The sequence below is a fragment of the Mugil cephalus genome, chromosome 10 (genome assembly GCF_022458985.1).
Source record: "Mugil cephalus isolate CIBA_MC_2020 chromosome 10, CIBA_Mcephalus_1.1, whole genome shotgun sequence".
Lineage (NCBI taxonomy): Eukaryota > Metazoa > Chordata > Actinopteri > Mugiliformes > Mugilidae > Mugil > Mugil cephalus.
The window spans coordinates 27,535,463-27,562,380 of record NC_061779.1 but is presented as its reverse complement, the minus strand read 5'-3'; the positions used below and the strand labels follow the sequence as shown (position 1 = coordinate 27,562,380).

The 26,918-nt window shown below is 39.6% G+C and overlaps 1 protein-coding gene across 3 annotated transcripts in view; it reads left to right on the top strand.

Annotated features, from left to right (window-relative positions):
* carmil2 (capping protein regulator and myosin 1 linker 2) overlaps positions 1-26,918 on the top strand; it is a 110,556-nt gene that overhangs the window by 28,841 nt on the left and 54,797 nt on the right. For all 3 annotated transcript variants that reach the window (XM_047596293.1, XM_047596292.1, XM_047596295.1), the window contains exons 7-21: positions 781-851; positions 1,002-1,075; positions 2,985-3,060; positions 4,180-4,268; positions 7,115-7,209; positions 7,354-7,440; positions 8,201-8,310; positions 13,778-13,855; positions 13,975-14,048; positions 15,739-15,843; positions 17,606-17,675; positions 17,756-17,837; positions 25,341-25,437; positions 25,921-25,975; positions 26,536-26,708. In XM_047596293.1, the coding sequence (XP_047452249.1) occupies positions 781-851; positions 1,002-1,075; positions 2,985-3,060; positions 4,180-4,268; positions 7,115-7,209; positions 7,354-7,440; positions 8,201-8,310; positions 13,778-13,855; positions 13,975-14,048; positions 15,739-15,843; positions 17,606-17,675; positions 17,756-17,837; positions 25,341-25,437; positions 25,921-25,975; positions 26,536-26,708 (1,336 nt within the window). The remainder of the gene's footprint in view (positions 1-780; positions 852-1,001; positions 1,076-2,984; positions 3,061-4,179; positions 4,269-7,114; positions 7,210-7,353; positions 7,441-8,200; positions 8,311-13,777; positions 13,856-13,974; positions 14,049-15,738; positions 15,844-17,605; positions 17,676-17,755; positions 17,838-25,340; positions 25,438-25,920; positions 25,976-26,535; positions 26,709-26,918) is intronic.

The window sequence follows — 26,918 nt, the reverse complement described above, 5'->3', positions numbered from 1 at the left end:
TCATTTAAACAGTCCATATAACACATATAAAACACAATATACACACCACCACAGTTAAAACTGAAACCACATTCCTCTTTGCTGATGAGCTTCCCACTGTGTTCCAAAACTTTAGCAAGTTTCCTTGTGTAAATAGAGATGAGGCAAAGATACCATTACCTAGTATTTAAGGTGTAACTTTAATCAGCATTGATGTGTTTAATTTCTTCCTCACTCACTGATCTTGTTGTATTTCTTCAAAAAAATAACTACCAACAGTAACAGACTACTTGATCTACCAGTGGTTGGGAGGAAACAGAAAATGTAGTCTATTTCAACGTGTTGAATTTAAATTTAAATTAAATAAAAAAATAAAGAAATAAAAATAAATAAAACATATATTTAATGCTGAATTAGTGAGTATGTCTATCTGGTTGTGTGATATGGCATATTTAACTGTAGGCTAGGAAGCCATGCTACAGCTTTGTTTCTCCTCTCTCATAAACTTGATAGCTTCATGTTGCATGTTTAAACACAGATTAATATTTTAGATGAGCATATTTAACAAGTTTTTTTTTTTGCAGTTTTCAGTCCAAAAACACCAAACATGAGCAGTAGCAGTGTAGTTGCTTCTTTCCTCTTCCTCATCTACTTTTCTCTGTACTGAAGGCACTGCATGTTATTTAATTAGGCTTAACGAGGCTTATGGAGGAGGCTATGTGTACAAAATGTAGTTACCACATGCAAAAAACGCAATCATATGCAGGTAGGTAAGGTCTGATTGAATGTTTTTTTTTCTAGGGGGATTTTCCGATACTTATGCAGCTTTGTGTGATTTCAATGACATGCCAATTAGAGAGGAGATTCAGTGGGTAAGTCACTATTGTAATTTCATATTGTAATTTTCATAATTATTGTATTTGTTGTAATTTCCTATTGACAATAAACAACAAGAAACATTTTATTGAAATTTATTTTTAACAGCAGTGCCTCCAAATAAACAATGTTAACTGTTTATGCAGGATGTTGACAACATCTACTATATCCACAACTCGAGACAGTTCAATCTGCAGGACTTCAGCCACTTAGATAGCAGGTGAGATATGGCACTGTTTCATCATAAAGTATGGAATATATACAAAAAACAAACAAACAAACAAAAAATCAGTTTAAACTATCAAAACACAGACACAGTGAAGTTCTGTCATCGTAGCTCATGAGGAGATGCTGAAGAGCCACACTCTAAATAACAAATGGTTTGGAGTCTTTTCTGCCATAGATGTTAAAGACTCAAGTTTGGTGCCCACTACAGAGTCAACCTTCCCCATCAGCTTGTCCTGCCGCGAGGCACTCTTCCTCTTAATGTTGTTTCCTCAGCATACCACAGCATAAGCGAGGACACTGGCTACAACATTTTGGTAGAACCTCTACAGCAGCTTTTGGCAGATGTTGAAGGCCTACTCAGAAAATAGAGATAGCTCTGTCTTTCCTGTGTTTGTATTAGCTGATCAGTTCAGTTTGTGATAAAATTGCAGACCTACAGTAGGTACTTGTATGTCTGAACAAACCTTGGCCCTTGGCTGTGTTCAGTGGGGCTTGGGCTCCAGGAGTCCAACACCATCATCTTGGTTATGGATGTGTTGATGTGCGGGTGGTTCGACCTGCACAACATCACAAAGTCCTTCCTGTACTCCTCCTATCCGTGTCCTTCAACTGGACCTTGAGTTTACTCAGTACAGACTTCAGCTCCTTGTTTTCATCCTATACTGGTGTAAAAGTTATTGGACTGGTTAGCAATCCCCACATCCCCCTGCTCCTCTTCTTCAAACTGCAGCCTGTGATGGTTTTCATTCTGGTCCAGACCTGCTTCCACCTCTGCTCTTTCATCTGGAGCTGGAATTGCCATTCTTTTAACACTTCAAAAAATGGAGAGAGGAACTGAATGGCACATGTTGGAGTTAATGAATAAAGAAGTTAAGGAAAGTGAATCAACAGTTACTTTCACTAAAATCATTGCAGCATAGAACATAGATAACTAATTGTAAGGGAGAACTTTCTGTGCTTGTGTGACCGCCGAGACACATGCACAGTGAAATAGGTTTTGGACTTCACAGCCATTCCAGTCAGTGTCCCTGCAACATTTAGTTACATTTCTGGGGAGGTGCACATTAAGTTAGGCCATAGGCTTAGGCGTGGGTTTTAGAGCAGCGCCATCTGTAGTCAGTAGTAGATAGTTGACAAGTTTGACTCTTGACGTCCAAACTCTGGAGGATGCAGTACAGTCATGCTGTACCCTAAACTATTCTTGATGACACCACTGAAATTGATTCTGGGATACCTGGCTATTTCAAGTCCACACCAGTTACCTCTTGATGTGTCCTTGATATAAAAAAAAAAAAAAAAAAAAAAGGTAGGGCAAAACCTATCTAGGCATTTGGACTGTACTTGGATAGATGTGTACTTTGAATTGCAACACTACTTGGGGAGCAAGTGATGATAAACACTGATGAACAGTCAAAGTGTCTAAAGATGCAGGACCCTGAACTCGTCATGCTGAGTTTCAGTCTCTTGACTGCTTGTGGTTGTAGAAGAATGTAAACACACAGTGTGTGAGATTGCTCTGGATATGCAATAAGGCAGGAGACTCAGGGTTAAGTTTGATATCCTGGCAGTAGATGGTCATCTTCACAGTAACATACTCTATGTTGATGCACCATGCTTGTAATCCAAATACCTTTGTCTTTGCCTCGTCAGCCCTGTTTCCATTAAGCACAGCAGACTTCACTCCCTGTAGATTCTCCTGTACTTCAATTGTTCAGCCAGTTCGTCTGCTGGACATGGTTATGGTTTGTATGTCCACAGCTTTGCTAACCGCTGGACAGGCTGGCAGTTACATCCATGGAAAAGTAGTAGCTTCTGCCTATTCCTTTGTTGTTTTTTTATTATGTCTGAAATATCAACCGGAATGAATATGTCTGAAATAAATATTAATTCTCTCTTCTCAGGGACTTGGCATTGGCAGTAGCGGCTTTATCCTTCAACCAGTGGTTCATGAAGATCTACTCCAAAGAACTACGATTGGTAGACTCTTTCTCTTTCTTTGTTTGCTTTTACTGATGTAAAGGATTTGGGAAGAATTTCTTTTTTTAAAATTTTTTATTTTCCAGCCAGCATCACTGACTCACTATACGTTATCCCTTACATACAGTAAATACCCAAGTCTCTCCCACCCCCTAGACACTGAAGACTACTTTCACAGGCTGATGAGTGCTACGCTTATCTGATAAACAGATTTTTTTGTAGTGGATAAATGCAATGGACTTGGGGTAGGTTAAAATATGAAGTAGGTTCACTGTCTTAATACAATCATCACACTTTATATACATTGATGGTGTCACTCGATCGAATTAGTAACATAATTGTACATTAACCTATAAATAGCAAAAACTACAAATGTTTGACTTTGTTTTAGTGCAAAGAGGTGCAAAAATCTTTACATATAATGATCTATGCTTTTAATTTCCTGCATGTTTATGAACAACCTGATATATCTAAAGAGAAATAGGTAATTTCACAATTTCGGCACAGAGCATCGATCTGCTTTTTAGTTGTGGTTGTGGTATTGGCACAACACAGAGTGGGCAAATTAGGAATAGGTGCAAGTGTTAGTTACAGTCTCCTATGTAATTTTCACATTTTGCAAATCCATTTAGTAAGTCAGATCAGACCCTCAGGCGTGCTGGTTTTGGCAGACATGATGTATGTTTGATACCCCTAAAATACACTGTAAGAGAGCAGAGGCAAAATCTGCAGTCCTTTCCCCTGAAGCTACAATAATACTCAGTTTTGCATTGAATAAATAATATGTCCAAAAAGCATTTTAAAAAAGCAACTGGACTTTTGGGCTTTTCAGAAAATGTTTTGCTACTCATCCAAGTAGCTTCTTCAGTTCTCAAGCTACTCGAATGAGTGGCAAAATGTCTTCTCAACACTCAACAAGTCCAGTTGCTTTTTAAAATGCTTTTGGAATAAACCATGACTTGGATGACTGAAACCAAATTCTTTCTTTGTATTTTTTCAGTCAATGTTTTTGGCATCTTTGACATGATATGTTTCTATTGTTTGGGTGTGTAATAAGATATTTGGAAGCACCAGACTGCACATTTCTTTTAGACTTTGTCTTTGTTGTTCTTCCTTCAGTCTGTGGACGTCCAGCAACAATTGACTTTCCTGCTATCCAGATCTTCAAGTTTGCGAGAGCTCTCACTAGAGGGCAGTGGACTGAAACCGTGAGTTTGCACTGTGTACCCACACTACAGTATGGTTTTTGTTGGGACACTGACACATTTGCTTTTGTTATTTCAGCCGTTTAGCAAAACATATTCAAGTTTCATAAGGAATATTGGCTTAAAGTGCAGAACCGCAGCTTTGGCAGAGTAATCAGTCACTTTTCTACACAGTCTGCTATTTTCAGAGTTCAAAAGTGATGCCAAGTCATTCATTATATAACTTCTGTTTTGGTTAACAGCTAAAATAACAAATATTGTGACAGTGTCCGGACATATATGGATCTTACTGGGGCTGAAAATATTCAGCCCCTTGGATGATTCACCCTTTTCTTTTCTGTTGTTTTTATACAATGTCATGGTCAATATAATTTGGCTCATTTGACAAAAATCTGCATAAAAAAATAAAACAATATTCCACTGTAAATATATTCTTACAAAATAATGTCAATTTATTAAAAATTAAAAGTTAAAGTAAATGATTAGTATTAGTAGTAGTAGATTCACCTTTGGCTGAAAATACAGCACAGAGTCTTTGTGGATATGTCTTAATCAGGCTACCAACCGCAAGTTTTCTCTATTCCTCCTTGAAAAACAGTTCAAGCTCTGTGACGCAACAAATGAGGAACACATCTAAGGGGGTGATTTCTAATTTATAAACATTGTACAGGGGTGGAGAAAAAAAGTCAGACACCTGATGCATTTGTTAAATATCGCATAGAATCACTCGTTAGTCATCAAGTGCAATTCCTTATAGTACAATCACAGACAAAATACTATACAAATGCTATAACAGCCCTTAAAACTTCCATAAAAATACATAAGAAATTTTGAGTATTGGGTCATTTTAGTACCAGTGATCAACTAATGAAGTCAGCCCTGAACAGCTAAACTGTTCAACAGTGTTTCCCAGAAAAGGTCGGGGCCCTGTGGAAGTCAGATAACCTTTTCAATCCTTGTGATAATAGGTAACAGAAAACTGGTGACAAATAAAAAAGGCATCACTTACCAACTTATTGAGCCAGTGCCTCCTGTTATCTCTACAAGTTTAGCTCTACATACCATTAGATCACCAGATAACAAATCACTGTTAATGAATAGATAGTGATATTAATTTCAAATTCACTTCAATCAGGGAAACTGCTGTCAGTTATCTGGACAGAATATAACTATCTTTTATATATATATATATATATATATATATATATATAACAGGGGATTTTAATATTTATGTGGATAATACCATAGAGAGTCATGCAAGAGAACTTTCTGCCGTACTCAACACTTTTGGCCTTGTGCAAAGTGTGAAAAGATGCATACACACACAACCCCACACTGGATCTGGTTATCTCTAAAGGTGTGGCATTTCCTCTGTTGATGTTAAGGACATAGCTCTTTCTAATCATTCCTGCATGTTCTGTGACTTAGGATATTTCCTAATGTTCAGTCAACTTCTGTGTCTGTTAAGAAAAGACATATCAACGAGAGTACCAGTGTTTGATTTAAGGAGGCCTTAGCCATGCTACCGGCTGTGAGTACAGAAAGCTAAAAACTAAACTTCAAATTCACTATGACTTTGACAAACAATCTCAGTAATTTTAACAAAGTTATTCAAGGCTAGACAAAGTTACTTTTCTGAAATTATAAATAAGAACATTAACAATACTTCTGTTTACTATGGTTTATAAGCTCTCCTAATCAAAAAGCTTCAGAACTCTTCTCCACAGAAAAATGCAATAAATTTGCTTGCTATTTTAGAGACAAAATACAGTCTATAAGGTTAAACATTCTCTCATATCACCTAACTAAAACGATGTCTCCAAAACCACTCTGGAATAACTCCGCTGGTATGTCACATCCAGTTAATCAAAGAACTATAGAGGAAACAGTTCAGCAGCTTAAACTGCCTACTTGCTGTCTTGACACAATACCATCTGACTTAAAATTATTACAAAGTATGTCCTTACTGATTTGCAACAAATAAATTGTTCACGTCAATCAGGCATGTTCCTTGAACCCCTGAGAGTAGCTGCTATCAAGCCACTCTTAAAAAAGAGAACACTGAGGAAATGCACCTCTGTTATCCAACTACAAACCTATTCCAAATCTCCTGGTCATAGCCAAGATTATTGAGAAATTAGTTAAAGTTTTTAATAAACTCTAATAAACACAGCACAGAAATGGCTCTTATAAATGTATATCTAAACAATATGAGGCTGAACACTGGCTCAGACAAGGTGTCAGTTCTCATCTTAGTGGTTCTCAGTGCCACGTTTGATTCTGTGGATCACATTATACTGTTGAACAGAGTGGAAACTTGGTTAAGTCTCAGAGGAACATTAGACTCATCAAGAATTGTTGTAATTCAGCCACATTGGAGGGTTTTCCTGCACGAACCACCTTTTAAAGTCATTCCACAGCCACTCAAAAAGTCTTCATTTATTTTTTCTTCAGCTATTGACTTGCTGGTGTGTTTTTTGAATCATTGTCCTGCTGCAGAACCCAAGTTTGCTACAGCTTGAGTCACGAACCGATGGCTGGACATTTTTTGGTGGACAGCAGAATTCATGGTTCTATTTATCACAGTAGTACGTATTCCAGGCCCTGCAGCAGCAAGCCCAATACGTCCTAGACCATCACACTAACACCACCAGATTTTACTGCTGGTATGATTTTTTTGAAGCAAAAAGAAACATTTGATATTATAGTTAAATTAAATGGTTAATATAGTTAATATCTTGCATAGTACTATATATCCCTATATTTAATATTTTTATATGTGAATATCTAGTTATCTAGTTTCTAAGAGTTTCTGGAAATTTAGAAATTTTTTTTTCATCCTGCTGTAGGGACTTTGCAGTCAAAATGGCAGCTGCCCTTCGAGAGAACACTTCTTCTACCCTTCAATCCATCAATCTCGCAGGCAATCTGATTGAAGACAAAGGTACACTTCATATATCTTATATTTTAGTGATGAGCACAGTATAAGAATAGAACAATATTTTTTGTATATAAAGGAAAACCACTTTATGGTTGTAGATCATAACCAGTGTTTGTCTGTATGTGCGCTGTATTTTTATTGTTATAGGTGTAGTAGCTCTGAGTCAGGAGCTGGAGAACCGGAATGAAGGACTCAAGCACCTTTCTCTGTCCCGGGTATCAATGACTGCTAGAGGTACACCCACAAGCACAATATTCATTATAAAGTGTAGCACCGCACCCACATTGTTTACTGTACCCAAACTGTTTTTATTGTAAGTTCACCTCAAGGATTACAAGTTAATTTCAAGGCCAAATTAGAATCCATCCGTTTGTCTCCAGTCAGACTTAGGTCACCTGTAGTGCCCCATTTTGTTAAAAAAAATTTGTGAATTTGAAACATTTTGTGAAGTGTACAATGGAATGGACAAAGCAGCTAAGGGACTCTCACACATTGGATAATGTTAATGTTCGTGAATCTAGTTTAAATGAGAGGTGTCATTTGGAGATGGCAAATGATGCCTCTCATCCCCTCCGTGACACATATGGGTGGTAATGTACTTGTTTGGGCTTGTTTTCCTGCATCTGCATCAGGACGGATTTCCATCAATGATGGAGCAATACATTCTCAAATATACTAGCAAGTTCTAAAAGAACATGCCAGGAAATCTGTATGTAAGCGGAATCCTTCAAGAAACTCGATCATGGTAGAGATGACAACCCCAAACACACAGGTCATTCATACAAAAGAATGGTTAAAGAACAAATTGAATGTTTTAAAATGGCCAAGTCCTGACCATAATCCATGCTGTGTCCATGTGAGGAAATCCAACATCCCAAAAATTATGCCATTCAGGAATGGGCTAAAACTTTCTTTTTTTTTTCTTCTTCTTTTTTTTTTTTTTTTTTTTTACCTCCCATTATTCTCCTTTGAGAGTGGTCTTACTTGTTTCCAGGTCTTGGATGTCTCTGTCAGGTCTTGTTCTCCAATCAGATGTTCTCAGCATCTCTGACCCATCTTGATCTGTCTGGGAACCCCAGCAGCCTAGTAACGGAGGCAGCCACGGTACGCTCTGTTCGATGTTTTTCATGTTAAATGATGTGGGTAGAGGACAGATGATAAAAAAATGCACACAGAGTTTCTTATGGTTCAACATTTCAGAGCACAACAGTGTGTATGTGTCATCCCAACACCTCAGTAGCTGTGGTGGGAATCTGTTGTAAAACAATTAATCTTTGTGTGTTTATTTCAGCATACATTTGGCTTCACAGCACAGACAAAGCATCAAACACTTGAGAGTGGCAAATGACCAAAGAATATACAGTTTAGATCTCTTTTATACTTTTTATCTACTGGAGGTCCCATTGTTCTTTCCTTTCTGTAAATGTAAGAATGAAAGGATGGAAGTAAAAATGTATAAATGTCCCAACGAAATATGAACGACCACAGCAACTCTATGTCACATTTAAGCTGTGAAATCACTTTCACTATCCTGGATAGGCCCTCATTGAGTGGAATAGACCAGAACTCATTTTGGGGGAAATGTAAGTACAACATTAACAGAATATTAAAACTCAAATTACAGCAACAGACCTAAAAAAAAGTGTTGTCTTAAACCACCAGTTTCACCACCAACTTCAGCAAGACACTGAACCCCCAGTTTCTCCCAGTGCATGGCACTGGTGTGTGAATGTGTGTGCGCTTGTGTAAGTGAATAGGTCAAGAATCGTTGCTATACACTATATTGCTAAAAATATTTGCTCATCTGCTTTGACACACATACGAAGTTAAGTGACACCCCATTCTTAATCAGTAGGGTTTAATATAACACTGGCCCACCCTTTGCAGTTATATCAGCTCCAGTTATTCTGGGAAGGCAAGGTTCCAGAGGGGAATTGTCCAAAATCTCTTGGTATAATGAAGCATTCAGAGATCCTTTCTCTAGAAATAAGGGCCAAGTTCCTGAAAAACAGCTCCTTGAAAAACAACCCCGCACAATAATTCCCCTTTTACCAAACTTCACACTTGGCACAATGCAGTCAGACAAGTACCATTCTCCTGTCACCCGCCAAACCCAGATTGTTCCATCAGAGGAATCCAGTGGCAGCATGCTTTACACCAGTGCATCCGATGCTTTGCATTGCACTTGGTGATGTATGGCTTGGATGCAGCTGCTTGGGTATGGAAACCCATTCCATGAAGCTCTTTACACACTATTTTTGAGCTAATCTGAAGACCACATGACGTTTGGAGGTCTGTACCTATTGACTCAGCAGTAAGTTGGCAACCTCTGTGCACTATGTAATTCAGCATCCAGTGACCCTGCTCTGTCATTTCATGTGACCTGCCATTCATGGCTGAGTTGCTGTCATTCACAATTACTTCCACTTTGTTATAATACCACTAACAGCTGACTGTAAAATATTTAGTAGTGAGGAAATTTCACGCCTGGACTCGCTGCACAGGTAGAATCTTATCACAATACCAAGTTGGAATTCACTGAGCTCCTGAGAGCGACCCATTCTTTCAGAAATGTTTGTAGAAGCAGTCTGCATGCCCAGGTGCTTGATTTTATATACCTGTGGCCATGGAAGTGATTGGAACACCTGAATTAAATTATTAGCATATTATTATTGGTATAGTATTAGTGAATACTTTTGGCAATATAGTGTAAAAACAAGACCATTTACCATCATTCAAATGAGTGACAACATTGTTGTTCTTCTACAGTTGTTACATCAATCTGCATAAAATTCCCACCAAATATCTTCACTACTGACTGGCTCCCCGACACAGATCCTGAAAGAACACAAGAATCCTACAGAACATACAGTTAAGCCCAAAATGATTCCTACCTCTGGCAAATTTTGACGTAAAGTTACTTTTATTCAACCAGCAATCTTTGTCTTGTACCAGAAAGACACAGGCTTCTTCCTAAAGATATTAAGACGAATGTGCAAAAGTGTGAAAAAAAAAATTTATCTTTAATTTACATTTGAATAAAAGTGACATGTCCTTCGCCAACTATCACAGTCTATTGGAAAATCAAAAGTTCAACAGTGTAATTCCTCATTGGTTTTCTTTCTTTCTTCTTCTTCTTTTTTTTTGCTTGTCACACTTAAATGTAACTTATTCAGTTGAAATATTAGTCAAACATAACACAATTAAACACAAGGGAAAACAAAATCCAAACCCTCATGGCCCTGTGTGAAAAAGTAATTGCCTCTTAAACCTAATAACTGGTTGGACCACTCTTAGCAGCAACAACTGCAATCAAGTGTTTGCGATAACTTGCAATGAGTCTTTTACAGCACTGTGGAGAAATATAGTCCCACTCATCAAGAATTGTTGTAATTCAGTCACATTGGAGGGTTTTCCTGCATGAACCACCTTTTAAAGTCATTCCACAGCCACTCAAAAAGTCTTCATTTATTTTTTCTTCAGCTATTGACTTGCTGGTGTGTTTTTTGAATCATTGTCCTGCTGCAGAACCCAAGTTTGCTACAGCTTGAGTCACGAACCGATGGCTGGACATTTTTTGGTGGACAGCAGAATTCATGGTTCTATTTATCACAGTAATACGTATTCCAGGCCCTGCAGCAGCAAGCCCCATAAGCCCCAGACCATCACACTAACACCACCAGATTTTACTGCTGGTATGATTTTTTTTGAAATACAGTGTTGTTTTACATCGGATGTAATGGGACACACACCTTCCAAAATGTTTAATTTTTGTCCACAGAGTATTTGGGGAGAGTGTTTGGGGATTATCAAGATGTTTTCTGCCAAAACTGAGATACCTTGATGTTCTTTTTGCTTAGCAGTGGTTTTCATCTTGGAACTCTGCCATGATCTCTTGGATGAGTTGTCGCTGTGCTCTTGGGGTAATTTTGGTCAGCCGGCCACTCCTGGGAAAGTTCACCACTGTTCTATGTTTTCGCCACCTGTGGATAATGGTTCACAGTGGTTCACTGGACCCTTGATTTCTTTCTTTCCCATTTGTTCCTGAATGTCTTTGGATCTCGGCATGATGTCTAACTTTTGAGGAACTTTTGGTCTACTTCACTTTGTCAGGCAGGTAATATTTAACCCTCAGGCATTTACTATTCTCTTCTAATCTTAGCAGACAAAATGTCGTTGTCCAAAAACTGCTATAAAACGGATTCATATTTTTTCCGATTTTTTTTCCTGCATAAATCTCTTAAACTATCTACTAAACTAATTTTGAAGATTTTTAACCCTGTAAATACCACTTTAATTACGTGAAGCTGAAGTCACTGTTGTTTTTACGAAAAGAAAAAAAAAACATGAAAAATTAGCTATTTTCCATAAAATTAATGTTGGGTGACTGGGATTTTTTTTTTTGTTTCAGATCAGTCTTGGATTTGACCAAGATTATCTAAAATATTGACTTGATTGGATTATTAGTTTTTGTGTAGCGTCAGATTTAAAATGTATTACTAGAGCTCCCAGTAGCTAGTCTAACAGAGGAGTTTAAGTGTGCTACGGCTAGACTGGAGACGACTCTTACTCCGTCGAAAGATCCAGTTGTTAGGGTGGAGCATGGAGGCTAGTAGGATTAGATTTATGATAAGGGCTATTTATGATGTGCTGCCACATCCCCAGAACTTAAACCAGTGGTTAGGGGAGGATGCTGCCTGCCCACTGTGTTCTTGTATAATGTACACTTAGCCACATTCTGACAGGTTGCAGAGTCAGCCTCTCCCAAGGGAGATATACCTGGCGTCACAACCAGGTTTTGAAATGCTTAGCAACTGCAATTGAGGAAAAACAAATTGAAGCAAATATCTCATCTGCTAGAAAGGAGAATAGGCATATTATGTTTGTTCGGGAGGGGGATAAGGCCAGACCAGCGAGAATCGGGAACAGCGCGGGGTGTGGGCGGAGCCTGGGAGCTGAGGTCCAATTTAGATAGCCAGCTAACTGTTCACAACAGCCAAAAGACCGGACTTGCCGTTGTGGTTCCCAAATAGAATGGAAAGTGTACTTTGTGGAATTAAGTGTCCCGTGGGAAGACAGTTGTGGAGGTGAATGAGCGTAAGAGAGATAGATACGCAGAGATGGCATCAGAAGTTGAGCAGCCAGGCTGGAGCGCCCGTGTGCGCCCAGTGGAGGTCAGTTGCCGTGGATTTGTTGCAAAATCCACCATTGCTCTCCTGTACGACTTGGGCATTCGCGGGAAAGAAAAGAGGGGCGCTGTAAACAATATGTCCCTGGCAGCGGAGTGAGCAAGTGAGTGGCTGTGGCTAGGAGGAAACACGCTAGCTGGGGAGCACGCTAAAGGTAAGACTGGCTGTGTACTGTTAATAGGTAGCAGTTGTAGGATCTAATCTGTCGGTTGAAAGTCACACGGTGGCGTGGTGGCTGCATTGAGGGGGTGTCTGCGGGATGCTGGAGCTCACTGTTACGCCTTCTTGAGGTGTCGTGGGCCTAACTTAACGAAACATCGGTGAAGGGAGGTGCCCACTTCAAAACCCCAATGATGTGCCGCACACTGCCTATGGTTACTGGCTAGGCTTTTTAGCTGGTGTTTTCTTGTGTGTTACTGATCTTGGCAGAGGGGAGAGATGTTGATTGAAGTGTCGTCGCATGTCCAATGATTTCTTACCTACTGCTGGTGGCTAGGCTAATTTAGATGATATCTGATAGTGTTTTATTTTATATCCTAGCAGAAGGAGAAGGTTGAAGTGTAGTCGCATGTCCCACCACCTCTCATTACCTCTTGCTCTGGACTAGACTATGTAGCTGGTGTCTGGTTGCATCTTATTTCTGATATTGGCAGAAGGGAGAGATGTTTGGTTGAATCTCTATTACCTACTGCTGCTGGCTAGGCTAGTTGATAGCTGACTGCTGGTCGGTTCTCCAGTTGGACTGGGCTTCTAAATGAGTTTCGCCTCAGATCATGGCACAAGGGATCGTAACATCTCATTATTGAGAATGGTATTAACAATTTTGGACACCCCGCTTTTTGTTCAAATGTCAATGAAAGCTGAAAATCTGTTTTCCACAATGACACCTCTTATTCATCATCTTATTATCTTTTGGGAGATGCATGTGCCATTTCAAGAAAGAAATTGCTGGTTGAGTAAAAGTGACTTTAACTCAAAATTTTCCAGGTATATGAAAAATTTCGAGCTTCACTGTATGACATATACCCCAATAGACTTTTTGTTTAAAGGAGCATCTAAAACAGGTGTATTGCTTTTGGAGTTCTGGTTGTCCCTTTAAACCTGTCAGTGTCTAAAAGCAGACTTACACAGATACAGGCAATCTGAAAATCTCTGTCAGCTTCACAGTAGGAACGGAAGTGCATTTAAAAATTAATGCATTTCATAAAATAAAAGTACAGGAATGATTAATGTCATAAAACACAAAAACCTATAAAAATTAATCAATAAAAATAATACCACCCACAATGAAACAAATATGAAAAGGTATGTGCAAATAAACATTATATTATCCTGACATATTGTATATTACAGTCCAGTTGTGGTTAATTTTTGTTTTGCAGTATCTCTTCAAGTTCCTGTCCAGTGCAAACTCTCTGTCTCATTTGGATCTCAGTGATACCAACTGCCCTCTGGACACAGTCAGTGACATAAGTGCAGTTCTTAATCACTCTTTTTGCATTGAAACTATTTTTACTTTTGTAATTCAATTCTACGTTTTTCATTGGTTCATAACACACATTCTAACATTTTCTTACAGTTATTTGTGAGCCTGTCTGCTGGATGTTACAAACTGATACACCTGAACTTGGCCCGGAATCCTTTCAGCCACAGGTACACTTATTCTGTCTGTTAGGTGTTTTGAAACGTTTTAACATTTTATTGACCAGTTAAACATTTAACTGTGCATACTGTATGCATACTCTGCATACAATTCACATAACACTCATCAAACACGAGTAATTCTTTTTTTTCCTGCTGTTGAATGTTATACAAAAACACTGAATCTTTGACACTAACCCCCACAGACTCTCAGAAAGAAACCAGTCTATGTACCCCAGCCTCGCTGCGTGTCTTTTATCAAAGAGGCCCATCACAGGCTGAACAGACGTGGGTGTGTGGCATGTTGACCAAGTGGTCATTCACAGCCAGTGGCAAGTGGCATTAATTACCTTCCACTTGACCTGACCTCTGATGCCCACTTTGTTCAGTAGTCTTATGATGGAACTAGCTACAAACCTCCTACAGTTCACCTTCACTGGTCACACTTTCCACTTCCAGTCCTGGCCCTCTGTCTCAGCTGCCAAATTGTTACACCTTAGAGTCTACCCATGTTTATCATGTTTCTGGGTTGTTGGAGAGAGTTTGTTGATTTTGTGTCTCTTGATGCCTTCTCGCTTCATTCTACAGTTCTTTTTCCAAACCACAACCTCAATAATTATAAGGTGTATATGGTGTTTCAGCACAGTGGGGGTGTTCATATAAAGCTAATGCTAATTTCTCCTTCTTTACTGTGCTCGCAATTTCTTTTCTATGCTCAGGTGATTGGAATGGTGGTATGTGATCTGAATAGGTCTTCTTTAGGTGCTCCCAAGATCCCTTACAGATACTTCAAGGGTTCTACTCCTCTCCTACCCAAGAACCTACCATAGAATTCCTTATTAGGTATGGTATCACCTGCTGGTTCAGGAAAATGACAATCAAGTACAAATCTCAGATCAACACCTTGTGAAGACTGCTTTTGAGATCATGGGGCTACCTGCCCTCCCCTCTCCACAAGACCTGTGTGAGCAGGCTGCTATCAGGCAGGCCAATAACATTCTGACTGACACATCACGTGTGCTTCAGAGTACATGTTATTAAAAAAATTCCCCTATAGGAGTCAAATGACCTTGATTTTGAAGAGGCTACTCTTTCAGCTTGTATTATTTTCTCAAGCGCTCTGGTCTCTGGTCTTTGTAGCATTACAAGGGTTATTGGATATCACCCGTTCCATTCTGTAGCTTTCCACTTGTGCCTCAAGCTTCTTCTTTATTTCATAATACTTTCAATATCTTGCTGTCTCCTGAACTTGAGCTGGGTGGATACTTCCTTTCGTGCATACGGATTCTTACTGTTCACCTCAAATCTCTCCACCAGTTTTCATCTTCCCCAGATTTCTTTCAACATCTCTTCTCATCTGACTTCCCAGCAGCAAGGCATGGTCCTTTGACCCCACTCCTGGGTCAAAGGACATGACTATCTTCACTCCATCATTTTTTCTCCTGTTAGTTATTAATAGGTGGGCTCTGAGGCTAGGATTGCTTGGGGGTTTGTATCTGATTGAGTTTCTACTGGAACAATACCCTGTGGACTGTGGTGCTTGTCCAGGGACTGGGCATCACCCAACGGATTTGCACTCATTTTAAAGGCACCTCTTCCTGCCTCAACGAATCATGAGAAGTCCCTCCAATTGCCATGCTGATTGTTTGATTCGTTTTTGAAATATACATGGCTGACTTGATGGGATCATCTCTCCCTATAGAAAGGTGCGAGAAGTGACCAAGAGCATTCAAGAGTTCTTCAGCCAGAGCTGTGAGCTAAAATTTGTGGGCCTATCTGCAACCAAGCTGCCTCCACAAGCAGTCAGGTTTGTTAACTTTACATTCTACAATAATGATAATACTATTAAGCAACTACATTAAATGTAAAGCAATTTAATATTAACCCTTGCCCACAGGAATTCTAGTTTAACTGATCTACTTTCTCTGTCTAACATTGCTACTCAGAATCAACATAGTAAATCAACACTGCTCAAATCCAGTGGTGGTTCTAGATCACAATTACCAGGGGTGCCGAGGTGGGGCCAGTGTTTTTTCAGAGGGGCACATATAAGGACAAAACAGGGCAATATTTAAACATTAGAAATGTTTAGTTTAGTTTATTTAAAACCAAAACAAAATACATTAAGTATTAATCCAATCAGACAAACATTCTTTGTCTCAATAAACATGAAATAAAATGTGGTCAATAAACCTTGAAACCATTTTTGTCTTGTTTGTAAAATAAGATTTCTGTTTTTTCATAAAATAAAAGTTTTATCTGCACAATGACACTTTTTTAATCTAAGCATTTAGCTACACAGAGTTCTTTTTCACAGCACAAGATTTAAATGTACAGTAAATAGGAAAAATAGAAATAAAAAATAAAAAAGGACATAATGTCCTTCTTGCTCTGTTTCATGATGACAGCCTACTAAAAAGAAAATGGAGAGATTTGTAGCATCTACTCTCAGAAGGCCATTCAAGTTTTTCATTAAACAAGTAGGCTACATGCTGTTGGTTATTTTACCCATTTCTCAACATTACGTCATGTTTACTGACTTCAATAGTTTTGTTTATTCACAAACATAATAAGCCATGATTAAGCGCAGTCATTTTCCACAAATATGTGACGTTATTTCGTCACTGGCATTACGAAATTGAATTGTTTCCCTACCTTGCCCTCTTTGCAGTAGTCCATGCAAGGCTGTTGGCTGTTCACTTTCACATCCACAGTTCCAAATTCGCCCTGCCGGGCTTTCAGGAGCAGGTAACACTGTGTGAGTAGCACTTCAAGGAGTCCGTGTAGAACGCTCTGTCGCATTAGTTCTGATCTTCGAGCCACCACCTGTCGCCTTAAGAAATTAATAAATCTATTATCCATTCAGCACAGGGGCCAGGAGCAGTTTTACAGGGGCACTGGCCCCTGTTGGCCCCTGTGTAAAACTGCCAATGCTCAAATCACTTTTAATTTGGTTAAACTCAAGTCCTGATCCCCACACTGTGTGTGCAATTTTACAATGAAACAATTTTTTGAAAGATTAATAAATTACTCTTATTTTGATACTGATAGATTCAGACCGAGTGGTACTATTGACCAATAAACTAGTTTCTGACACTGATGCATTCAAAATGTATGAACGTCTCCCACTGAATAATTTGGTTTGTAAACTTTGCCATCTCTGTAAAGTGTGTTTCTATTTGTATTTTCTTCTAATCATTTTTACTCTATAAAAGAGAGAGTTATGTGAATACGGGTAAAGTCAGAAGTTTATACACTTTTAGGCAGAAGTCACCCCACTTTATGTTAACAAACGATAGTTTTGGGAAACAATATAGAGCAGCTGTGAAGCTTAATTTTCAGTACCACGGCACGTTGGCAGCATGGCCATGGTATAGTGCCTGTTGTGTCTGTATTGTTATGTAATTATGTTTCCAACACTCTACTAGCAGAGCTACACCGTAGCTACTCAGTCATCTTACCAAAGTACTATAAATTGCACGTGTCTCTATGGAATGAAAGATACCAAAGCAGCCGTCCTTTAATATGTGTAGACTTGGATAAGACATTGATATGCTTTGTTTTGTAAGGTTATTACTACAGGGTCTGGCAACAAACACCCGTCTCTTTGGGCTGGAGTTAGACCTCAGTAGCTGTGAGGTACGGTATACACTGTGATTAACAATATGCAGGAAATACAAATTTTTCCTTTGTGATGATGTGTGTTTGTGTGTTTGTAGCTACGTTCAGCAGGTGCCCAGGTGATACAGGAACACATCTCTGAAGCCACAGCAATCAGAAGTCTGGATATCTCTGACAACAGTACGCAAAACCACATTCAGGTTCACACACGCAAAATTCCGATATAAATGATATGCAACATACATACTACAAACCGCAATTCTGATGAATGAAGTTGGGACATTGTGTTAAGAGTAAAATGAAAATTCAATGATTTTCAATTTTTTTCAACGTATAGTAAATTGAATATGCTACAAGGCCAATATGCTTATTATTCAAACCGATAAACTTCATTGTTTATTGATGTAAATTGCATATTGTTAATATTCACTCAATTTGAATTTGATGTCTGTAAAAACATTCCAAAGAAACAGGGATGGGGGCATATTTACCTCTGTGTTATGTCACATTTGCTTTTAGCGACACTCGGTAAGCACTTGGGAAAAATGGGAGATGGGTACGGACTGCAGGCAGGCACCTGCAGACTTACTGAAAGGTCATACTGTTTTTTTTTTTTGTTTTTTTGTCTGCGTTTGTCTACGTAGTTAAACACCACATGGTGACAACATTATATGAGACTGATGCAGTTATATGCAGCTGAATATTTTATTACTTCAGTGCGTGAGTGTGACCATCACCAGCCCTCCCTGGGAACTATACTGTTGATCTTTATTGAGTGTAATAACCTTGTGTGGCAGGGAGGGCAGTGCTACACCTCAGTGAATAGAGGGGGAGAACAAAGGATAGAAAAGATGTGGAAGGATAGACAGTGGAAGAGAGGCATGTGGTGCTGGTAGGAACTGGTGGTGCGTAGGGTTCTGTGCTTACCAAGTCACCTCACTCAGGTTTGACTGGGTACAGGGGGGTGCTGTGTAGATCTCTGGAGAGATGAGAGAGTCTTGGGGGCTACGGCAGCCAACACGGGCCAAACGGACGACAACGACCCAATACATCTCAATTCGAGAAAACAGCTTCAAGTACAGAAACGATGCAAAATCACAAACTCAAACACAAGTCTAAACGTAGTACAAAAACAGGAAACCTGGTGCAAACGACAAAACGTGCTGCAAAAAACAAAGACCGATGCGTCATCATGAAACGCGCTGCAAATAGAGAAACAATGCAAACCATGAAACGATCTGCAAACCAAAAAAACAATCTGCAAACGAAAAACACTGCATTACTGGTCACTACAAATGGAAGTCTACCCTGACCCACACTGATCCTGGATAGTCCCCCAAGGTGTTGGGTGTATGTGGTGTACCTAGATGTGGGTGTGATGATTAACATAGTGTGGGGTGGAGCGTGATGTGAGTGCAATTTAGGAGGCAAGTGAGGGCCAGGTCCCCCGGCCCCAGGGATGTGGCGTGGCAGCGGTCCAAGGGACCCACAGGCGGGACGAGGGCCCCAGGGACACAGGAAGTCCCACAACCAGCCCCACCCCGAGCGCAGCGCAGCACAGCAACCAGGATGCGACAGCCCCCCAGAAAACCACCAAGAACCAACATCAATCAGCTGAGTAATGACGTCACCTACACGCCCATCCCCCCTCCGGAGGGGCGGGGGCTCCCCCAAGGTGGACAGAGTCCCCACCCACCGCAGCACCCCCAGCTCCAGTGTGACCGGACACGACCTGGATGTGTAGTGCAATAAAATATTTTCCATAACAACAGTGATCACTATAAGAGAAATATTAATATTGCATTGCAAGTAAAACAGAAGTGGCATAAGCTAGCAGGCAAAGTCAAGATGTAAATTAAGGTTGAGGGAGTCGCAGAATACAGACAGTTTTTATGCAAATAGAGTCAGTTGATTTTTTCAGGTCGCAGATGTTTTCTCCAGTGATATATGTTCAGAAAGAAGGTTCAACCACTGGGAAATGTTTAGTGACTGTTTGTTCTTCCAGTTCATTAGGATTGTTTTCTTGGCGATGGTGAGAGCTACAAGGATAGATTGTGATAGATGGTGAGGTAGACTGATTGTTGCCAGGTCTCCAATGAGGCACAAGCTAGGGGTTAATGCAGTCCAAAATTAAGGCGAGTTTCTGTGTTACTAATGTCCAGAAGTGCTGTACTGGAGAACAGAGCCAGAGAGCGTGGAAAGAGGAATCTGAATTGTTTTGGGTGCATTGGGTACGTATGTCGGATTGGGAGAAGCCCATTCTATGCATCTTGTATTGAGTTGTGTGTGATCTGTGGAGTATTTTGAACTGGATCAGCTGTAAATTCAATTTTTTTGTCATTACATATATATATATATATATATATATACATATATTTTGGCAGATCTGAGTCCAGAAATCAAAGTCTGTAGACAGGGAAAGATCGGCTTCCCATTTTGATATTGGTACATGTATTGAATGTTGAATTTTTTAATGTTGGTGTTGAATTGTGGTGGCTGTATGCAGTCCTGGAGCACTGGGATTTTCTTTCTGATTGTCTTGGTCACCTGTAGGTATTGGAGGAAGTTTCCATTTCTTATTTCAAATATGTCAAATAATTACTTATGATTACTTATGATTCATAAGTAAGTTTCCTTGGAAGAGGTGATGGAGGTGGGTGATTCCTTTATGCTTCCAAGTGCTGAGATGAAGAGGGACTTTGTTATTTACAAAGTCAGGGTTGTGCCATATTGGGGAGAGCCTACAGGGTTCCACTTGGGATCCTGTGGTCTCTAGACTTTTCCACAAAGCAGACAGGGTGGAGGCAATAATAGGGTTTTTGAAGCAGTTATGGCGCTTAAGGGTGATTGTAATGAAGGGCAGGTCTGAAAGGCATATGTTGTGGCAGTCTGCCTGTTCCAGTTCAAGCCACAAATTGTAACCTGCCTCTGGGTTTATCCATTTGGTGATGTATTGCAGCTGATTTGCCAGGTAGTAATTCATAAAGTTATGTGAAGAAGGGTGCAGTTTTTTGTCTATTTTTTGAGTAAAATCTGGTGACTGCAGAATCTAAGTTCTGGAGCCATTTTGCTGTGGGTTTGAATGGGATAATGGAGAATAGATAATTCATTTGTGGTAAAGTTTTCATTTTAACTGTTGCTATGCTTCCAATCAGAGATGGGAATATTGGTCAGCGCCTCAGGTCATCACAGATTTTCTCCAGGAGTGGTGACTGTAGTGGCATTTGTGGTGACTGTAGCTGTTTATCTTTAAAAGTAATTTAATTGCAGCAGTATTCATTTGGGATCTTATGCGACCTGTGTTTTTGATTTCTGTTACTGTCCTTAGGAACAAAGGGGCCAGAACTGACCTGAAATGTTTCATAAATTCGGCAGGGAATCCATCTGACTCAGGAGCCTTTCCCGTAGGCATGTTTTCTAATGCTGTTAATAGTCTTTACATGGTCAGTGGCGAATCCAATATGTTTCTTTATTTTGCAGTCAGTTGGGGTAGATTGAGGTTTTTGAGGAAGGCCTGAATGTTGTCAGGATTTGGGTTGGTAGTTGATATTCGATTTATAAAAGCTGTAAAAGATATGATTAATTTCCTGTGGTGCTTGAGTGTGTTTGCCACTTGAGTCTTGAATTGCATTTATAAGAGATTTTTCTCTGTTGCGTTGGAGTTTATTCACAAGAAATTTGCCTGATGTATTGCTATGCTCAAAAATTTGGTATCTGAAATTGTGTTTTTTTTTTTTTTTTTTTTTGTCAAGATATTTTCTTATTGTAGTTTAACATTTTGTAGTTGGGTCCATAATTGTTTTAGGGAGGGTTCTATTTGAAGGTGGAGGGACACCGGTGCATGATCTGAGTTGTTTGACAGAGAAAAAGTCAATTCTAGAAAAGAAGTGGTGTACTGGGAAAAAGAAAAGTGTATTCCCTCTTTGTCGGGTTTTTGATTCTCCAACCATCGGCAAGTCCAAACTCATCCATGCATTCATTGAGGGACTTGCCTGATTGTGATTTTTTTGTGTGTGCCGAGTTATGGGACCGATCTATAGAGGGATTCAGAACCGTGTTGAAGTCCCATCCAATGATTGTAGTTGGGGTGACTTATATGTCAGATAAATGAGAAAAGACTTTGTGAAAGAAGGCCGGATCATTGTTATTCGGAGCATAGATGTTTACAGTTGTGGATAATTTATTAAAGATTGACGCCTGAACAATGATGTGTCTGTTATCATTTTGTTTAAGATAAATAAGAGTCTCTTGTGGACCAAAATGGAGACTCCTCTTTGTCTACTATTGTAGCAGGGTGAGAAAATTTGGATCTATAAGAGATTTTTCTTCTGAATCTTGTGAGTTTCCTGAATGAGTAAGTTATAGATTTGTAATTTGGAGATATAATCCATAATTTATTTTTATTTATTTTTTGCGTGCGAGTGAATGCCATGCACATGCAACTTAACAACATCAGCACCACAATAAAGGAAATTATTGCATTGGAGATATGTGGAGGGGTGAGGGGATGCAGTGCAGTGCAGGGGAGTGTGGAGGGCAGGGAGACATGGTAGAGGGAGAAGGAAAAAAGAATAGCAGAGGGTATGTATGAGATAAGTGGCAGGGTAAAAGAAGTGACATACATTAACATTTTGTGGGGTGTCCTCTTTCTTTGTTTTTTTTTCCCTTTATGTGTTCTAAATATTTATATTTAAATACACATGTACACATTTGTGATATACGTACAAATATACACGACTTATTTTTATTAATACTTATCCTTCAGGGGGTGATGTTTGCATCCCGAAACAGCTGACTATCGATGTAGAGTTTGTCCACTGTAAGCGCGGCCCTCTTTCCTCTCTGCCGATGTTCTTTAGCCGGATTTCCATACACGGCCTACCTCTACACCACTCCACACCTCACCAACTTTCTTCAACTACCTTTTCCATTGCTTAGGAGTGACCCCCGCTCCCGCTGGTTTTGTGAGCTTTAGTCACACCCACACTTGTTGCTACTAGCAACAGTGGGCTACACAGTGAAGTTATGTTCCAACAACTGTTATGCCGTTATGAGCTTTCAAGCAGAACACAGTGAACATAATAAAAGATAAAAACTTACCGGAGGACTGCGTCAACGGTGTAACGGATTTGAGGCAAGCTTACCTACCGGTGCTCCCTGGTCTGTGGCCGTAAATTGCGTCCATCTCCTCATACCATTTTGGGACCTTTTGGTCAGCACCACTCGTATTGTTGTGCCCCTTGACTGCCTGATAATCGGCCTTCAATTTTTAAGCATCTCCTTCATTTGTTTTACCGTCCTGATAAAGCCAAGTTTGGCCATCTCAGCTGCGATCCGCTGGAAAACCTTATTGTTCCGAGAGGTCCCGTCCAATTCCCGCTGTATACTCTCTCGCCCAACAAGGACAGAAAAGCCCTCACCTCCAGGTTGGTCCAGAATGACATTACTTTTCCAGTCATCATTTAAGAAATGTACCAACATGAGGGCAGAAAGTTGGAAGTGAGCAGCTTTCTACTAGTCAGAAACACTGGTCTCTCAAGTCAAAACATCCTGCTTTGTACATGGCACTGCATCGTGACGATTTTTTTTCTGAGCAATCAGTAGTAAGCAGTGTTTTACGTCACATTTTCAGCAATGGAAATAGCTATTTAAAGTGGGCGGTGCAGAGTGGTGTAGAGGTAGGCCATGTATGGAAATCCAGCTTTTGAGGATCGGGTACAACACTTTCTGTCTCTCGTTGATTTCTTTCGGGAATTGGTCGTTCATTACGAAAGAGGTGCCCTTGAGTTTGCGTCCTTTACTCTTAACAAGCGCCTTCTGTTGAAAATGTTAAAATTTGGTGATGATGGCACCGGCCCTCCTCGGGCTCCAGGCCGGTGGACGTGGTGAAAGGAGATGTTATTCACCATCTCTGTTGGCAGTTTGAGAGCGGTGGTCAAGAAGTTTTGATCTGGATTGTCCGGGGAGCTTTCTGGGATCCCTGAGAATATTAGGTTGTCCTGCATACTCTTGGACTGTATGTCCAAGACAGTCTCTTTAAGTTGTTTATTTTCTTTTTTGCAATTTTTAGCAATCTCATCATAAGAAAACTCCAAGCTTGCCTTGAGATCCTTGATCACCTGGTGCAACAGGCTTAGCAGATCTAGTTTTTTATTAATAGACTCGAGAACTGATACCTCAGCTGTTATTTTAGTTAGTTATGTTAGGTTGTGTGTGTCTGTAGAGAAGTCAGCTTACTTTCTCTTAGCCGGGTTGTCTGAATGCTCCATGACGCACCACAGGTAGTAGTCGTCGATAAAGCTTTCTAGGTCCTCCACTCTGGCAGTATTTTGCTGTTTTAAGATAATTTTTAGATTCTGAGTGGAAACAGCAGATCTCTGTTCACGTTATCCAATAAAGTCTTGATTTAGTCGGTCTAATCTTGCAGCGTTATGCCGCCATGTAACAATTAAAAACCTCACACTTCTCATGAGATCACAGCATCTAGCGATCCCTCACTCTTTCCAACTGGAATTTCTCTCCCCTCTTTCCAACTGGAACTTCTCTCCCCCTGGCCATACTGTTCTAATACATGGAGATTGTGGTCTTCCTGAAATTAACACAGATGTCGCAGAAAAAGAGTACAGTGAGTGTGAGTGTGAGGGAGTGTGTACATTTCAGGTGCCTTGAAAGATGTGGAAGTTACCCATGCCATGGGCTATAACACCCACAATTTGAAGTGTGGACTCATAAAACCATCAAAGGTAACTGGTAGTCAATGTTGATTTTCATCCTTGCTGCTTACGTGCAGAGTATAGATGATGGAATCCCTGAATTCCTTGTAATTGTGCATTGAGAAATGTTATTCTTATACTGTTGGACTATTTGCTCACACAGTTGTTCACAAACACGTGAACCTTGACCCATCCTTGCTTAAACAACTGAACGATTTTCAGGAATGCTCCTTTTATACCATGACACTCATCTGTTCCAATTGTGGAATGGTCCAAACTGGTGTTTTTTGACCAGTCCTCAACTCTTTTGCTGTCTCAGCTCTTTTGGAATGTGTTGCAGGCATCCAAAATCTAAATTTGCAAAAGAACAATAATGTTTATCAATTTGTTTTCGTAGTGTATTCATTTGAATAGGCTGGAAAAGACTTCCAAGTCATTGTTTTTTTTTTTTGTTTTTTTTTTTTGTTGTTGTTTTTTGTTATACATCCCAGCTTCATTTGAATGGGGGTTTGTACTAAATATTGTACATTATCTAATAGTCTAAGAATAGTTATATGTAACAAGTCACAATTTTCAAATGTAACTGCCTCAAATTGCAGATAATAGTGTAGGTTGCAGAATTCTGGGAACAGAAAAACAAACTAAATGTAACAGTTCTTGTGACTGCTCCTTCTTGTTCCACTACTCCTTGCAATATTTCAAACTGATCTGCTGTCAAAAAATGTATATCAGCAGGAGCAAAGATGCTGACAAGGCACATAGCATTTGCTGGAACCACTTTTGTGCTGTAGCAGTAGGAAATGTTGGTTATGTGGTCTTCGTGGCTGTAGGCTACACATTATCTAAGGCAAAGATTTGCTATGCTGTATACGTTTTTCACTCCTTGTTTCCATTTTAATTTTTGTAATGTTGACATAATAATTTCAGTCCTCTTTGTTGCTCCCACCTTTCACCTGCTGTCCGGCTGTAGGTTTTGAGAGTGATATGGTGACACTGGTCTTGTCACTTGGTCGATGTCAGTCTATCCGGCATCTTGCACTAGGAAGAAACTTTGCCATGAAGTCAAGGTCAGAGATCTTTTTTACTGTAGCAGCATGTCTTTTAAAGACATGAACCCATACGTACAATATATGCACAGACCTTTAAACACAGCAAGCTAGAGACAACTGAAATGTACAGCTGCAATATATGTGTATATATATATACACACACACACACACACACATATATATATACATGTGTGTGTGTATGTATGTATATGTGTGTCAAAAAATATCAAAAAATAATATATTTCTGTTTGCTACTATCATATATTACATGTAAAGACAGATCAACCCTGTTCTTTGGAAATTATCAGTCTAGTTCTCATCAAACCTAACATGACATGTTCATAACCAGCATTATGGATTTACTTATTTTTTTCAGTCCTAATTTCTGATGAACAATTTCTGATATGATTCTCCTTTTGTTCTTTCCTCCTTCACTCCATACTTTATTCCCTCCTTGTCTGCCATGTTTTTTTGCTTGTCTGGGTTTGCTGTGAATACCAGAGCTCTAAGTGATGTTCTTCATCGTATCGCCCAACTTATTCAGGATGAAGAGTGTGTGAGTGAGACTTTAATTATAACAGCTAATGTGCATGTACAGTGCTATAGGTATAATACATGAGTATAGTAATGTTAATGTTATGTTTTCACAATAGTTGGATGCAAAATGATTCAGTTGTTCATAAATATATTCAAAACACAAGATCAGCAATGAAACAAGGGCATCTGGACTGGTAAATGCGCTTGTAGTCATAAATGGCTTCTTTTGCTCATTCCTTTTCTCTTTCAAATAATGTGTCTTCTCTGGCTATAATGTGTACATTGTTGTCCCCTACTGGGGAAGGACGCAACGACAGTTTCCTTCCCAAGTAGAGTACTATAACGTTTCCTCCAGTTCCAGGTGAGTATCTGGTCAATAACTCTATCAGGCATGACCCATAGATGATCATACTTAAACCCCATGTCCCCACCTACTTGGCGAAAAAATTTCAAGAAACCCTACAAGTCCAGTTGTCTTTGTTTCAGCTTGTTTTTTGGATACTATATTTTGGATGACTGAAAATCGTCAGTCACGTCGCTCATAAATATTTGTGTTTCTATATGTGTCTGTGTTTGCAGCCTTTGCAATCTCTATCAGTGTGTGACTCCAAGCTGAAAACAGGGATGCACATCCTACTGAGCGCTTTGGGTGGCCACGCAACTCTAGCTGAACTAGACATCAGTGGAAATAACATTGGAGACAATGGAGCCAAAATGCTGGCCAAAGCTCTGATGACCAACACCAAACTGAGGTACAAACGTACACAAATACGCATTCACTTTATTCAGTGTGTTGGATATAGAGTAATTATAGGTACGTTCAATGATTTTCCATTTCGCTTTATGATATTTTGTGAATTATAGAACAGTGCCAACTAGGTCTGAAATTAGGTTGTTTTGCTCCCTGATCTGATATCTTAAATAAACAAAATGTCCTCCATGGAGATTCATAAAGGTTTTTC